This window comes from Hyaena hyaena, unplaced genomic scaffold, assembly GCF_003009895.1.
Source record: "Hyaena hyaena isolate Hyena2069 unplaced genomic scaffold, ASM300989v1 scaffold_459, whole genome shotgun sequence".
NCBI classification, from domain to species: Eukaryota; Metazoa; Chordata; class Mammalia; order Carnivora; family Hyaenidae; genus Hyaena; species Hyaena hyaena.
The window spans coordinates 334,914-350,314 of record NW_024081093.1 but is presented as its reverse complement, the minus strand read 5'-3'; the positions used below and the strand labels follow the sequence as shown (position 1 = coordinate 350,314).

General features: G+C 50.1%; 1 protein-coding gene across 1 annotated transcript in view; it reads right to left on the bottom strand.

Annotated features, from left to right (window-relative positions):
• The window catches only part of TRIM71 (tripartite motif containing 71), a 62,138-nt gene that overhangs the window by 9,101 nt on the left and 37,636 nt on the right, over positions 1-15,401 (bottom strand). The window contains exons 2-3 of the mRNA XM_039253736.1: positions 11,883-12,050; positions 1,309-1,443 (exon numbers count right to left, since the gene is read on the bottom strand). Of these exons, the coding sequence (XP_039109667.1) occupies positions 1,309-1,443; positions 11,883-12,050 (303 nt within the window). The remainder of the gene's footprint in view (positions 1-1,308; positions 1,444-11,882; positions 12,051-15,401) is intronic.

Sequence of the window (15,401 nt, the reverse complement as noted above, 5' to 3'; positions counted from 1 at the left end):
TGATGAGAATACCACAGAAAGTCGATTTTAGAACAAGGGTCCACTGGTGGGGAGGCCGGGATTTCAGTCAGCTCTTCCCTTGGTGGGGGCAAGGATGCGATTTTTGACCCCTTCTTGATTTTCCAGCTGCCCACTCTGGAAGCAGGACATGTGTGGGGACGGATCAAAGAGAAGCTTCGTCCTTTCGTTCTGCACTGGGCCAAACCTCTGGGCTCTGGTTTGGATCCCTCAACAAGGTGGCTGTAGCTAATCCCCCAAGGCAGACAAATCCCTTGGAAATCTGAAAGCCACAAGGGAGGAGAAAGGCATCTAGACGTACAGAACTGGGTCACCTGGCCCTCCAGTACCTTCAGGAGTGCGTGATGCAAGAAAGTGAGACGTTGGATAACAAAGAGGTACCAGGGCAGAGACAGGCAGCAAAGTGGGNGGGGGGGGGGGGGGGGGGGGGGGGGGGGGGGGGGGGCAGAAAAGTCTGTAATCGGTGAGGGAGAGTGGAGGGGGGGTCCCACAAGGCTGGGGGGGGCATACCAACAAAAAGGAAAGACAAATGGGACAGAGACGGACTCTTCTTCCAACTCTGCTTCTCTAAGACGAAAAGCCTGCTTCCCAAGCCCCCTGAAGGAGCCCTGCCTTTAGGGAGAGGCCAGGAGTCCGCCTCACAGCAGGGAGGGCACCTAAGGTGAAATCTGCAGAAACTCCTTCTCACAAAGGCCTTTTCATCAGCAAATCCCGAAGAGCAAGTCTGTAGCAGGGCTCCCCAGACAGCTCTCGGGTTGCAGGGAGTGGGCCCCTTTCAGTTATAATTAACATCCGTGGGTGGCATGCGCCTGGCAGACCATGGGTGCATAAGAGTCTGAAAACCACGCCAGGCCCACAAAGGTGCCTCTGTAAAAAAATCGGAAGACTTTTTCTACCTGAGGATTCTTCTACTCTCATGCAAAGGCCACTGCGTCATATCCCCGGAGAGGTCAGCAGAGCCAGAAAGCAATTCGTTTTGAGCCAACTAAATGGAAAATGCAATGCAAAATATGGTGTCTGCCTCACGTAGAATGTGGGCTTCCTTCCAGTTCTGGGTACCTGACTATTTTGGAGAAGGCTTCCAGTGGCTTCTGTGCTCAGGTGGCCCCACATGCTGCAGGGACCCCCGCATCTTCCTCCCAACACCCTTCCTTGTACGCCTCTGCGTCTTCTAGACTCAGGGCTGGGATCTGGGCCCGAACAGCTGAATCCTCCTGGCTTGGCGGCAGGCCCCTGAAAACCCGCCGCCAGCCGCGGAGGCCCAGGTCAGGGCGCACACGCTCCCGTTACCTTCCACAGCAGCTCACACTCCCGCTCCTCCAGGGCCTTCTTGTGCCTCGCGGTCACGGCTTTGACCTCTGACTGCACCACCTTTGCCTTCATCTCCACCTGTTCTGCCACCGTCTGTGCCTGCTCGATGCTCAGCTGGAAAACCAAGAACAAGCTCACGGTATTAGGAGCAGACGAGAGTCTGCTCGTTCCGGCCCGGCCCCCGGCCCACTCGATCCACTTCCCTGGGAAGAAAGCAGGCAAGCCAGGGGCCGGCAGCCGTCTGACACTAACTGAAGGAGGTGCCAGCAAGCGCCAGCCTTCTTTCTGAGGGAAATGGCACCTGTAGAGCGGGCGTCAGGACTATTGAGAGAGGCTCTGACACAGCCGAACACGGGGAAGGAGCATCAGACCTGAAGCGTGCCGCTCCGGGCACACGAGCCATTTCTCACACCTCCACAGACCTTCTGGCCTTACTGCCCCTGCCTGGGGGACCCCACAGGCTGGCACGGCCCTCAGGCGAGGGGTGGGACGGCTGCCACCAGCCCCAGCCAAGTGATCCTACCATCGGCTTTGCCAAGGAAACCGCGTGTGCCCTGTGGCCGGGTCAGCGTGCCAGACTGTCCCCGCGCCACCGCGTGCCCCACCCCGTACCAGCAGCCCCAGTAAGGCACCGGGTTTCATCAGACGTATTACTGTTCATGAAAAATTCATCAAGACAGAAGGCCCAGCATTCATATTAATATTACATGATGCATCTTAAAAAGCCACAAGGATTTCTTGGAGATACTGAGGTATGAAATCTGGGATTCCAAACCGCTGGGGGTGCTCAACAGGTCTTAGGGTGGGACTCCCAAATCAGGAGGGGCCCAGAGGAGCACCAAGGGTTTGGAGCCCGGTCTGGGCTCAGCAGTCGCTCCCGGGGGACCCCCCCCCACGAGCGCACCCTAGACTAAAGGTCTCCAGCACGGGGCGCACATGGCTGAGGCCGGCTGGCCTGATCATCCTGAGTCAGGGATCGCAGCTTCGAACTCTAGCTCCACATGTCACTAGTGGCAAGGCCTCGGACAAGTGCCCGGCCTTCTGTGGGGGGGTGGGGGGGGGCATAGAGACAAAGAGGCAGGCTCTTCCAAGGAACAGTTCTCAGCAGCGCAGAACAGCGTGCTCGTCAACAGCGCTCAGCTGACCAACACGAGCAGCAGAGCCTCAGCATCCTCTCCCTTCACCCCCGCGCCTCCCGCCACACAGGTACAGCCGCACACCTAGGCCTGCTCGCACTTCCTGCCCAGTTTTGTTCTTCAATTGCAGTAAAACCTGTAGACCATAAAATGCACCACTAGGGGCACTTAGCACCTTCCATGTTGTGTACGCATCACAATCCTCTAGCCCGAACACTTCCCAGCACCAAAAGGAAACTTCCAGGCCCCCGAGGCCGACTTTCTCCAGCTCCTTTCCCTCTCCCCCAAGGCACATAATCTGCTGTCTCCACCCCGCTGTCCCTTCTGGGTATGTCACATAAATGGAACCCAACAATAACGAGCAGCCCTCTCTGCAGGAGTATGCTTCCCTTTAAATAGTCATGACTCAGTCACTTACAACAGGGAATGAATGGTCCCCCTTAATCGCGAGTCTAGGTGACACGCCAATGGCATGAAAGTCACACTCGCATTGCAACTGGCTCCAAACCACCCTTGGGCTGACGTGGCTGATTCTCATGGCCTCCTCTGCCCCAATCCCCGAGAGGCCTAACGACGCACTGAGCTGGTCCAAGGTGGCACTCGGGCAGATCTGGAATGCTCATACACTATCCATGGCCTGGAATGCAGTCTCTTCCAAATTTGCCCTAAATTTTTAAGCCCAGCTCAGATGCCAGCTCCTTCCTGAAACTGGCAGTGAATGACCCCTTCCCATAATGTTTCTGTTCCATCCTTACTAAGTGTCATTACGTATCGAACTAAATGGGGGTGCTAGTTACATAGGCCACAAAACTAGCCACTTGGTGGTAGCAGAACAGTCTATACATTTTACCCTCGCTAATGTCTACGGCCATAGACATTATTTAACAAAGCACTAGGTAAGTATATTGGGCTAAATACTGTCTCCCCCAGGGTCACCTGGGCGCCTCGTTGCTTAAGCATCTAACTTTGGCTCAGGTCATGATCTCACGGTTTGCGAGTCTGAGCCTGGCATCAGGCTCTCTACGGTCAGTGAGGAGCCCACCTCGGATCCTCTGTCCCAGCCCCTCTACCTCACCCCCACTTGTATGCTCGCTCTCTCAAAATAAATAAATAAAAAATACACGGTCTCCCTCAAATTCAGGCTGACAAGTTAAGATGCAGGCATGCTGGACTAGAGAGAGTCCCAAATCCAAGGACTGATCATGACACAAGGCCGTGAAGACACAGACATGCAGAGGGAAGACCGCACGATGACAGGGACAGGAACTAGGAGTGATGTGGGTACAAACCAAGGAAAACCAAGCACTGCTGGCGACTACTAGGAGCTTGGAGAAGGCCAGGAGCGATACTTCTGTAAAGCCTTCGGAGCACACCGTGCTGACATCTTGATTTTGGACTCCTGGGCCCTAGAATCATTCGAGAATAAATTCCTACCATTTTAAGTCACCAGTTTATGGTTAACTTGTTATAGCCACCCTAGGAAACAGTAACCAACAAACTAAAGCAGACGGAAATATCCAATTTACCAAAAGATCAAAAATTAGACTGATCAACCACTGAACGCACACACACACAGATAGATAATCATAATGAATGTGGTCGATTTCAAATGTCCAGGCGGTTGGAATGGATCAGAAAATGGGAAACCTGACCAGACACTTAAACAGAGATGATTGAATGTAGAGAATGTGGTTAAACCGGAAGTGGAGAGCTGTCAGGACAAAGGGCATCTGGAGGAGGAGAGCAGGCAGTAGCCACAGGAAGCAGCTGCCATGCCTGAGCCGGGAGAGCACGGAGAAGAGACAGGTCCCCAGCAGGGACCAGCTCGTTCTGAGGGTGGCAAAAGCTGGCAGCTGGACCTAACCTCTGCTGCCAGGGTGAAAAAAGGCTGCTGCTAAGGATAGGAAGTCAAATGGAAGAAGGAAGTCCCTTTTCCCGACTTCCGGACATGTGGTTTGAAGCCCCGCAGTGCAGCACCACATGGCTCCAGTGTGAAGGGGTCACAGTGACAGTGGAGAGGAGACCTGAGTAAGACACGCACCCTGTTTTCAGATGCGCTGGTGTTAATTATCATTAGCTGGTGTCCGAGTCAATAAGTGACCGGGGCCACCAAGCCTCTGCCCATAGACTTCCTAGCTTCCTCAATGGAGAGCAGAGGTGGCAAACTGCTATTTATACCAATGTCCTATTTATATCCTGATTGATTCTCCATAAAAACCATAAGAAATGGAAGTAACAGGCGTACATTCCTGCAGGGCAAGAACTTTCTGCAGGAGAAAGCAGCAGCCACCCTCTCTGGGTAGGAGTGTCTGTCCCCTTACCCCTCTGTGTCTCCCAGCCAGGCTGGCCCCTGCCACACCTCTAGCAGGCCCTTGGGTCTGGAATTCCCGTTCTAGGACGAGAACGGCTTCTTCCAGTTTTCAGTCCGGCAGAAGGGGTACAAAGCTCTTACTGTAGTTTGAGGGATTTCCCAGATGTGCAAGGAGAGGATCCCTCCTAGGGTCGAGAAGCATAAAAGCCCTACATGCGGAGACAAAGTGGAGCGTTCTTTTCCAAATCACATAAAGTCCAGTCAAGCACTGCATTCCAAGATGTGCTGGCCAGGACCTGCTAAACTAGTTCCCATTATCTAAACAGGGCATTTGAAGGAAACAAGAGGCAGGTTGGGTGGGGGAAAAAGACCGGGTAAAAGGTCTGGGTAAATTTCAAAAACAGAAACATCTGGTTTACAATAAAGGAGGGAAAATGAAAATTACCCAAGCATGGAGCTTGAGAAGAAAGATGTTATCATTTTTAAATTCATTTTTAAAATAAAGAGAACTAGCATGTATGCAAGCAGGGGAGGGGCAGAGAGGGGAAGGGCAGAGAAGAGGGGAAGATGGAGGATCTGAAGTAGGCTCTGGGCTGACAGCGGAGAGCCTGATGGGGGGTGGGGGGGAGGGGAACTGGACCTCAAACTCCCCAATCGTGAGATCATGACCTGAGCCGGAGTTGGATGGACACTCAAATGACTGAGCCACCCAGGCGGCCCTACTGCTATCTCTTAAACATTTATTTCGAGAGAGAATGAACGGGTGCTCATAACCATGTTATGAGTAGGGCAGGGGCAAAGAGAGGGAGACAGATCATCGCAACCAGGCTCCATCTCATGGGACCTGAGCTGAAATCATCAAGAGTCAGATGCTTAACTGACGGAGACACCTAGGTTCCCCCAAAATGCTTTTTTTTTTTTTTAATTTTTTAATGTTTTATTTATTTATGAGAGAGAGACAGCATGAACAGGGGAAAGTCAGAGAGAGGGGGAGATACAGACTCTGAAACAGGCTCCAGGCTCTAAGCTAGCTGACAGCTCAGAGCCTGACGCAGGGCTCGAACACACGAACCGTGAGATCATTACATGAGCTGAAGTAGATGCTTAACCGACTGAGCCACCCAGGTGCCCCAAAATGCTATCTTTTAGATGCTAACAGATCCAAGCAAACATCTGAAAGCGGAGGGTCTCCATCTGGGCAGGCAAATCAATGTGTGCCGCTTGGGTGCTGGTCACTTCGTACAGAGGAGGTGGAGGCCAGCTGGGTTCACAGGGAAGATGTCTGTTAGGGGAAACTGGGGTGGCCAGATGACTGGTATTTATTTAAAGTACCCTGACAGAATAACAGGTTTTGCAAATGTCACCCGCAAACTCACAGACCACAAAACTGGACATATAGGAGATACTGTAGTTCACTCTAAAATGTAATTTTATCACATGTAATACTTTGAAACTAAGACTCGTCTTAAAACTGTCAATGGGGCTTTCCCTTTGTGAGGTGCATCTAAAATAAACGTGCATATTACAGTCAATGGCGTCGTGGGTGTGATCAATAGGTTAACTGAAAAATCAGGTTTCTCTTTGCAAGAAGAGCAACTTGTGTTTTGATGCTGGTTATGGACATCTCTGCCACCCCAGGGGGAATCAGGCACCTTATGAAATCCTCTAATTACGCAAGTGACCAAAATGTTAGACTTCTGGAAGAGTCAAAGGTAAAGTAACAGGTTTTTAAAATGCAGTAAAAACTGAGTGATGGGGGGCACCTGGGTGGCTCAGTCGGTTAAGCGACCAACTTCGGCTCAGGTCATGATCTCACGGTTTGTGGGTTTGAGCCCTGCATCTGGCTCTGTGCTGACAGCTCAGAGCCTGGAGCCTGCTTCCGTTCTGTGTTCCCCCCTCTCTGACGCTCCCCTACTCCTATTCTGTCTCTGTCTCAAAAATAAACTACTAAAAAAATTTTTTTTAAAAAATTGAGTGATCGCCTTAACACATTGACGAGGTACACTACAGGCATCTTTCATGCACCTCTGTTGTAGGTGACTCTAGACTCTCAGAGTAAGTTCTCTTTACAGGATTAAATAGAATTAATTGAAGGATTTTCACCTGGGTGTTTCTTCTAGCACTAAGTCTCTCTAGCTAAATACAAACAACTAGTGAGTCTCTCAGAGTTGTAACTTAGAACTGTGGTTCATGGTCAACTGTACATCCAACACTTGTAACTCGACAATGGATAAATGTCCCTGGCTGAAGAAAGGGAATGGAGCTCCTAAAAGTCTTTTATATACAAAAGCTGGTGAAAGGAAATGAAAGCACTCAAGTCCCAAGTTGTACTGAGTTCAGATATATTGTATAAGGTCTCCGACACTCATGTAAAGGTGGTGTAAAGTGGGTAAGAACTTAAATCTGCCCGCAGATTCGGTCTGGCTAGTATCCTTGACTCGTGGGATGTGTTTGTGCTCATTCATTTGGCCCAAAGGACGTTTCCGACCACAGTGCCTCCAGGTACAGTGCCCAAGGAGGAATGAAGGACACTGGGTCCATCAAGGGCTCTTCCCTGCAATTTTACAAATGGCGGCTCCAACCTCTCCCGACCAGGGAGAAGAGAGGAAACAGGAGACCACATCCCTGAGGACGGCTTGCTGGAACAGTGCAAGACTGAAGGCATCTCCATGTATGCCCTCCGCGTTCAACAGCAAGAATGAGGTCGCCACGGAGAGCGGCAGAGCTAAGAGACAAAGTGCTGGCACCAAGGTCTGGGTCCCTGGACACTGAAGCCTGATCCATCCATATTCCACCCGGTGCCCTGAGACTATTCATCTCCCTTCATTCAACTGCAGCCACGGATGCTCCCCAAGAAGACAGCCTGGGGAAAATGCTAATGAGGCCACGGCCGTTGTCCAGCCACGCCTCTCACATTTGTGTACACTGTGTGCACGCGCACAAGAAGGGAAGGGAGGGATGAGAACAGCTGCCTCCCAAATGAGAGGTGACAGTCTGGGGTTCAAACTACAATTTCCCTACTCATTGCTGATATGACTTCCGGGGGGGTGGGGTGCTTGATCTCTTTCAAGCAAAATTTTCTCTCTGCCAAATGGAAAGGACGACACCCAACACCTCACGTACTAGAGAAAGTGCCCGTTTCAGTGCCTGGAACAGGGTAGTGCTCAGGACACAGGGACTGTTCAGTCTTACTGATGAAAAGACAAGGCTTATGGTTGAAGAGATCTGGGATCTTAAGCATAACGACTAAATTTTGTTCCTCCATTTCCGGATTTGTCACAGAAAAAATTGTTTGACCTCTTTCCTGCATAAGTTTCTATAAATTCATATAAAGTAGTAGCCACCTCAGCATTCCTTGCAGTAGACTTTCCATTGCAGCATATAGGAACGTTTCAGGGCACGTGGTCTACTCAAGTGATCAAACAAAACGGAAGTCAGGGAACCAAAGTATTCCAGAAAGTCTGGGTTAACTCAACATTTTCACTTATGTAATTTAAAAAAGTCAGGCTTAGTCGTCAAGCTCAGTCCTCCTAATTTTTGTGCTAAATGGTGCAGGATCTATCACACTTGTGTTTAACATCAAGAGTATTTACTTTTTTAACCAGGTAGGAAACTCTAAGTCCAATAAAGGAAATCAGGAAAAGGGAGGGCAGAGATAGCCGGGCTGTAACACCCATCCCCTATCACTACAACTCACTGAATGCCAGTCTCGGATGAAAAGTAACAGAAGCTCTAGTGAATCTGAATAAAAACGCCCCTGCAAATGGCTGAAATTAACAACACAGGAAATAACAGCAGATGTTGGGGAAGATTCAGAGAAAGGGGAACCCTCTTGCACGGTTGGTGGGAATGCAAAGTGGTACAGCCGCTCTGGAAAACAGTATGGAGGCTCCTCAAAAAATTAAAAACAGAACTACCCTGTGATCCAGCAATTGCACTACTAGGTTATTTACCCAAAGGATACAAAAATACTGATTCGCAGGGATACGTGCACCCTGATGTTATATGTAGCAGCATTATCAATGATAGGCAAACTATGAAAAGAGCCCAAATGTCTATCAAGCAACGAATAAATAAAGAAGATGTGGTGTATATGTACACAGCGGAATAGTACTCAGCCATAAAGAATGAAATCTTGCCATGGATGGAGCTAGAATGTATCAGGCTAAGTGAAATACATCAGAGAAAGACAAATACCATATGATTTCACTCGTGTGTGGAATTTAAGGAAGAACAGATGAACATGTGGGGGAAAAGAGAAGCAAATCATAAAACAGACTCTGAATTATAGAGAACAAACAGAGTTGCTGGGGAGAAGGTGGGGGGATTGGATTAAATAGATGATGGATATTAAGGAGGGCACTTGTGATGAGCACTGAATGCTGTAGGTGAAGTGATGAATCACTACATCTAAAACTGAAGCTGATATTACACTGTATGTTAACTACCTGGAATTTAAATAAAAACTTGGAAGGAGAAACTCCCCTACAAATGAAGCGGTCCTGAGACTGATTCTGACCACTTGATGTGAGTTATGGAGCCTTCTAGGAAATCGTTCTAAAAGGCGGGAGCATGCCTATTTCCTTTCAACTGTGCAGAACATAGATGTGGTATCTTGAGTCCCAGCAGCCATTTGTAGCCAAAGGGATGAACGTCAACCCCTCCGAACAGTGGAGTGAAGCTGAAGGACGCTCCAATGACTACCTGCATCTCTAGACTAAATTTTTTAAATGGAAGAGATTAATGCCTTGCATATTTAAGCAACCAAGTTTGAGAGCACAGTGAAGTCCTGTTACAGATAAATTTATTTCCTACCATATTAAAACAAACACAATCCTAAACTGACAGGTGATGAACGATTGCCTGGGGACATGGAAAGAATTTAAGGAAACACCCGCAGGTGATAACCATGCTCCTAACCTTGATGTAGTCTTGTTTTCATGGGTGAAATACATGCTGAACGTATATATGTTCATACACTTTAAATATGTACAGTTCATTGCATATCCATTTTCCTCCATAAAACGGGGGGGTGAGGGTGGGGGGGGACCTGCCTCAGTCTCACCATAATCAGTAAAATGTTACTATTCACATTTTGGCCTATTTCTACTTCCACCATTTTTAATGCAGTTTTTACGTGTTTCACATTATTTTTCTTAAACCAACTTCAGGGTTTCCTAGTTTTAGTTAACACTGTATTTGTAATGCGATCACAAACTCTTCATATATGTAAGGGGCTTAAAAAAAAAACAAAAACCCTTAACTGCTATGGTTGACCTTTCCTACTGGGTACAATCCACACCATCAGGATGTAGGACATGATCTTGGAGATTCCTATTAGGAGGAATGAGTAGCCACCTGCCACTTGGCTCCTCCACCCAGAATGCCCCATTGAGCTCAGCAGCACCAATTGACATTTGAATTTCAACCCTAGGTTCTTTTTATTACTCACACAGCAGACTGTCTGCTAACGAAGACTGTATTTGCTGTAGGGAGTTAAGCATGGCAGACAAAATCTCCTGCCTACTACTTCTCTTTCCTCTCCACGAGAAGCTCAAATTTCCATTTCCCTGAGATTTCATCATTCTAATCATAGATCTCTCCTTAAGCCTCTAGCCAATCAGGACCACTCCTTTTTCTTTCCAGAGTGGCTGATCCCATAAAGTGGAGATCACCAGCAATTCTCTCAATCATGTCTCAAGGACCCCTGAGTGTTCCAAATCTCCAAGGACAGAACCCAGCCACAGCAGGTCTTTAAGCTCCCCAGGTGTGAGTCCAGGAGACACAAGCAGGGTAAGGCAATGGACTAATGAAGGCCATGAAAAGGGAATCCACAAACCACTGCATCCAGGGGACACAAGCTCACCAAAACAGAACAGAAATAAAATAGAACTAGGCACTGATGGGGGATGCTGGCAACCAAGAACCACTCGGAAGGCATACAGAAGAAAGCAGGGCACTCTGGCATAAGAATATGTCAGAATTAGTCTGCAGAAACAGACTCTCAAACCTCTAATTACAGGACTTGAATATCAGATAATCTGACTCTTCAGAAAGACTACTTCAATATCACTCATCAGAACGTGATAGCTGCTGAGAAGCTTACCCAGAACTATCCTTCTGCCCCTACTTTAAGTTTATTTATTTTGAGAGAGAGAGAAAGAGAAAATGAATCTCAAGCAGGCTCTGCACTGTCAATAAAGAGCCCAGTGTGGGGCTCAAACTCACAAACAGCAAGATCATGACCTGAGCAGAAATCAAGAGTTGGGTGCTTAACTGACTGAGCCACTCAGGCACCTCCTTCTGCCCTTTCTTTGATCAATTCCTTACCATTCCCAAAAAAGATCTTATTTTACAGAATTCACTTATTCAAATACTCTTAAGTATGTAAATTTTCCACTCAACTTCTGCTCAATGATCAGCAATGTTTCCTAACTTTCAAACTCTTCCTACAGGACAAGGAAAACATCTCGTGATTTTTTTCTTTTCTTATAACCTTGTCTCCTGGACCAGACAAGATTTTAAATCAGTTCAGGCATGCCGTTCCTTGACAGTAAGAGGCCTATTCTATGCCCCAAAGTTACACACGTCCCTTCCTAAACCCAAAGGGATGGGGACTCAATAGAAACCAGGGTCTCAGTTCCCAGGAGATGCCTTTTTGTCGCTTGGGAAAGAATCTTGAGATTCTGAATCTGATCTTAAACTTCTGTTGCTCACTTAGGTCTTGCCTATAAAGAAATAAATGTGAGCAGCAGAGCGATCTGTCTGGAAAGCATTTGGGGCCCAGCCTTCCTGCAGTCCCAACTGAGGCATGCTGGTGCCCACCTGTATAAGGGGAGGGGGCTGGATGAGGAACAGGCAGATGATGGGGAGGGGGCAGGGCAGCCTAAGTGTAGGCAACAAGCCCTGACTGGCTAGTCAACTTCGGCCACGCCCCTCTCTGCCTCCCCGAGGGATTACTGCTGCATGGATGTCACATGAGCTGGTTTCGGTCAGTGTTCTGGGGCCCCCACACACCGGAGCCTGCCCACTAAGCTACACATGCCATCTGACTGGGGGTGAGGAGGGTTTTAGGTGCCAGAGAGCAAGGGAAGGGGGGAACTGACCTGGATCGCCTGACGGCCCTGCTGCGCGTCGGCCAACAGCTGGATGGTCAGCGCCCTCGAGTCCTGCAGCGCCTCCTGGAGGTAGATGAAGCTGTGGCCACCGTGCCGGCCCATTGTGCACTCACGACAGATGGGCACCGAGCAAGTGTCACAGTACAGGTGCAGCACCTGGGGGCCGAGAGGGACAGGCATTAAGGAGAGACTTGGGACTAGTGGCAAGGGCAACAGCCACCGGGCGCTCTGTGGGCGCCAGACCCCCAGCCAACCCCCTCCCCCTTAGCAAGCACACCCCTACCCGACAGCCAACTGCCAGCGCATCGTGCCCTCCTTTCTCACCCCCTCAAGGAAAAGACAACAAATCTCCTCTTTCCACTCCAGTTTCATTCAGAACCTTCATTGAGACACTCCAAAGGCAAAGATGAAACAAATCAATCCTCCTAGATCTCAGATTAATTACCCAGAAGAGCTCTAAGATTGTATGTCTCCAGTCTGAGATTGGTGGCCAGAATGAAAGAATATGCCAGAAAAATGGGTCTTGCCAGCGCACCCTCTGCGTGTGTGAATCACAAGTCAGGAGTCAGTATCAACCACCCTCACAGGGCAGCTCAAGGCCACATCCCCATCAAGGCGCTTGGCGCGAAGCACAGTGCCCACTTCTCCCAGGCACTCAGCAAGTGATGGGCTTAGGCTTCTGGAACGAAGGCAAAAAGCTAGCAGTGAGGTCAGCCAGCTTCTTGTCTTTCTTCTTCCTGCCAAGTCATTCCAAGGATGACCCTGCGAGGCAGCCAGGTGTCGACAGAACGGCTTTCTATGATGCCCTGCACCTCCGCAGGGCCTGGCCCGCAGGGAGGGCGAGAAGGCTTGGCACCACTTCCACCTGCTGATAAATGAGGAGCTCTCAAGAACGAGGGCTCCTTGGCACAGAAACGGGGCTCCAGAGCCATGGCCTTCCATGGAGCGGGGCCCTCAGCATGCTCTTTGGCACCGGGTGCGGTGTACCTGGGCGCGACTGGGCCACACGCAACAGGCAGGGAGCAGTGTCCCTGGGCCACCTTCCACGGCACAATGCGCTTAATCCCCAGATGAAGACCAAAGGTCAAGGTGCCTCAGGGCTACACAGCAAGCTAGGGCAGAACAGGGAGGCCAGCGCGGGCCTTCTGCAGACAGACCAGGTGCTGGCTCTTCACTGGGGCCCCAAGCACCCTCTGAAGTACTGTGGCATCCAGGGGAGACCCTGGCCCGGGGCAGACAGGACATTACAGGGCTCAGAGATGGAGGGGAGGGCAGCCGTGCTCCTGGGATGGAGATCCACACGAAAGGAAGCCTGGGTGATAGTGAGCACCTGCTTCTGTTCCCTTTGGGTGATTCTAGCCAACATGCTGGCACAGGGCGTGCCTACTAGGAAACTGTCTCCACAGACAGCTCACTCGGGGAAGCAGGCCTGCCCTGCCCCTGCTGAGGGTGCAGAGGTGGGCGGTGGGGGGCAGGGTTTGCTGCGTGGGCTAGGCTGCTTCTCAAGGAACTTCTGCATTTAGAAAGACTTGGGATATTATGTTCCCATTTTTTCAAATATTTTAATATTGAGAGAGAGAGCGCACGCGTGCGACTGGGGCAGGGGCAGAGAGGGGGGGAGACACAGAATTGGAAGCAGGCTCCAGGCTCTGAGCTGTCAGGACAGATCCTGACATGGGGCTTGAACTCATGAACCTTGAGATCATGACCTGAGCTGAAGTCAGATGCTTGACTGACTGAACCACCCAGACACCCCGTTCCTATTTCTAAGAAATGGATACAGCACATTTTATAGGAGGGAAATGGGATCAGGTTTGTGACTGGACCAGGCCTTTTGTCCAGTGCAGTACTTCCCCAGCCACCATGAGTGCCTGAAATTTGGGGACAGCAATTTGCCTCTAAGACTAGTCGCTTTTTAAAGCAGGTTCACCATTTACAGATGATCTTATCTTTCTAATCTGATAAAGCTAAAATTTCCAAGCTAACCTTAAATACGAACCAAAAGATGTTAAACTGGATAAACTTGGGGGAAACTCCTGGACAGTCTCTAAGATGAGGTGGTAACAACCCACCCTCCCCCACCCAGATTCAACAACTCCCCTTCATCCCTTCCCTTTGGCTCCCTCCATTTGTCCTGGGAATGAAGGGGTCACTCCTATGCTCATGTGAAGTATGAAAATCTTCCCATCTGTAGGCTCCCTTCAAATCAGAATGGGGCTGGTCCCCGAGCCCTCTGTCCTCTCTGCCCCTGCCAAACCACTACGCAATCCCCTCTTCGCCTCTTCTCTGGACAGCTGTGTGGACTGGCCAGGGTGGACCTAACTGCTCTCACCTGCAGGGAGCAGGAAAGCACCTGAGGCTGTTAGCCTGAGCCCGGCACCATCTGGCCCTGGGACCAGTCACCTGACCCGACTGGCCTCATCAGTGAAACACAAGCAGTCCGGCTAGGTGCCTGGGGGACCGCCCCCTCCCTGCAATCCCAGTAACCCTACCTCGGGGACTCCACACCAGAAACCAAAAGGCCTCTGAAACCATTCCGGGCAGAGCAAGGAAGCCAGGCTCGAGGTGCCAACTGTGTGGCTGCAACAAACAAAGGGGGTTCTTTTGGGTTTTTAAAACCCAGAGCCGCAATCTGTTGAGCGCCCGACTCTTGATTTCGGCTCAGGTCATGATCTCACAGTTCGTGGGATTGAGGCCCCAAGCTGGGCACTGGGCGGACAGTGCAGAACCTGCTTGCGATGCTCTCTCCCTCTCTCTCTGACCCTTCCCTGCTTGCCTGTGTGCTCCCTCCCTCCCCCCTCTCAAAATTAACATTAAATTTAAATCCGGAAGCTGGATAATGTGGTATACAGGAGACATCTTACAAATGGTAGGTTTTAAAGCATTCTGCAGAGGAAGTGGCCAGAAAAGAAATCCTGGTTCGGACAAGCCCCAGCAGGGTGCCCCAAAGCCCCTGGCTCTGGGCCCCTATGGGTGCCATCCTGCCTGGAGTCAGTTTACGGGACTGTGCCCAGAACACACTGTGATTTCGGTCCTGGACTGCAGGGACAGCGCGGGGCGGGGGGCGGGGGGGCTGGCCCTGGGGGGCAGCCAGCTGGTTGCTAATAAAAAAGCTATGGGCCAGTAAAACAGCCAAGCTCCAGTGGTGCTTATAATTCATCAGCTATTGATTTTTCAAAGAACACTGTCCAAAAACTGAAAATTTGGTCGATTTTTATAAACTGTCTAGCTGAAGCTGGGCTTAAAAGTCTGGGAGGATTTCACGCTCTACTCAGAAGCTCTACATCTCATCTGCCTGCAAGTTTCTACGGTCGAAAACCCACAGTTTTAGAGACTGTGATAACAGTCAACAGGTAAGTGTGCACAGGGGTGCAATTCTCTCTGAAACAGCTCGAAGATTCTTTTGAAAGAATCAACTGGGAGCCGTGTCTTCCAAAGGAGCAGAACTGTGGCAGAGGCCATGAACTGTGGCTCCGGAAGGGGGAGAGGGAGCGGACCTCTGGCGGC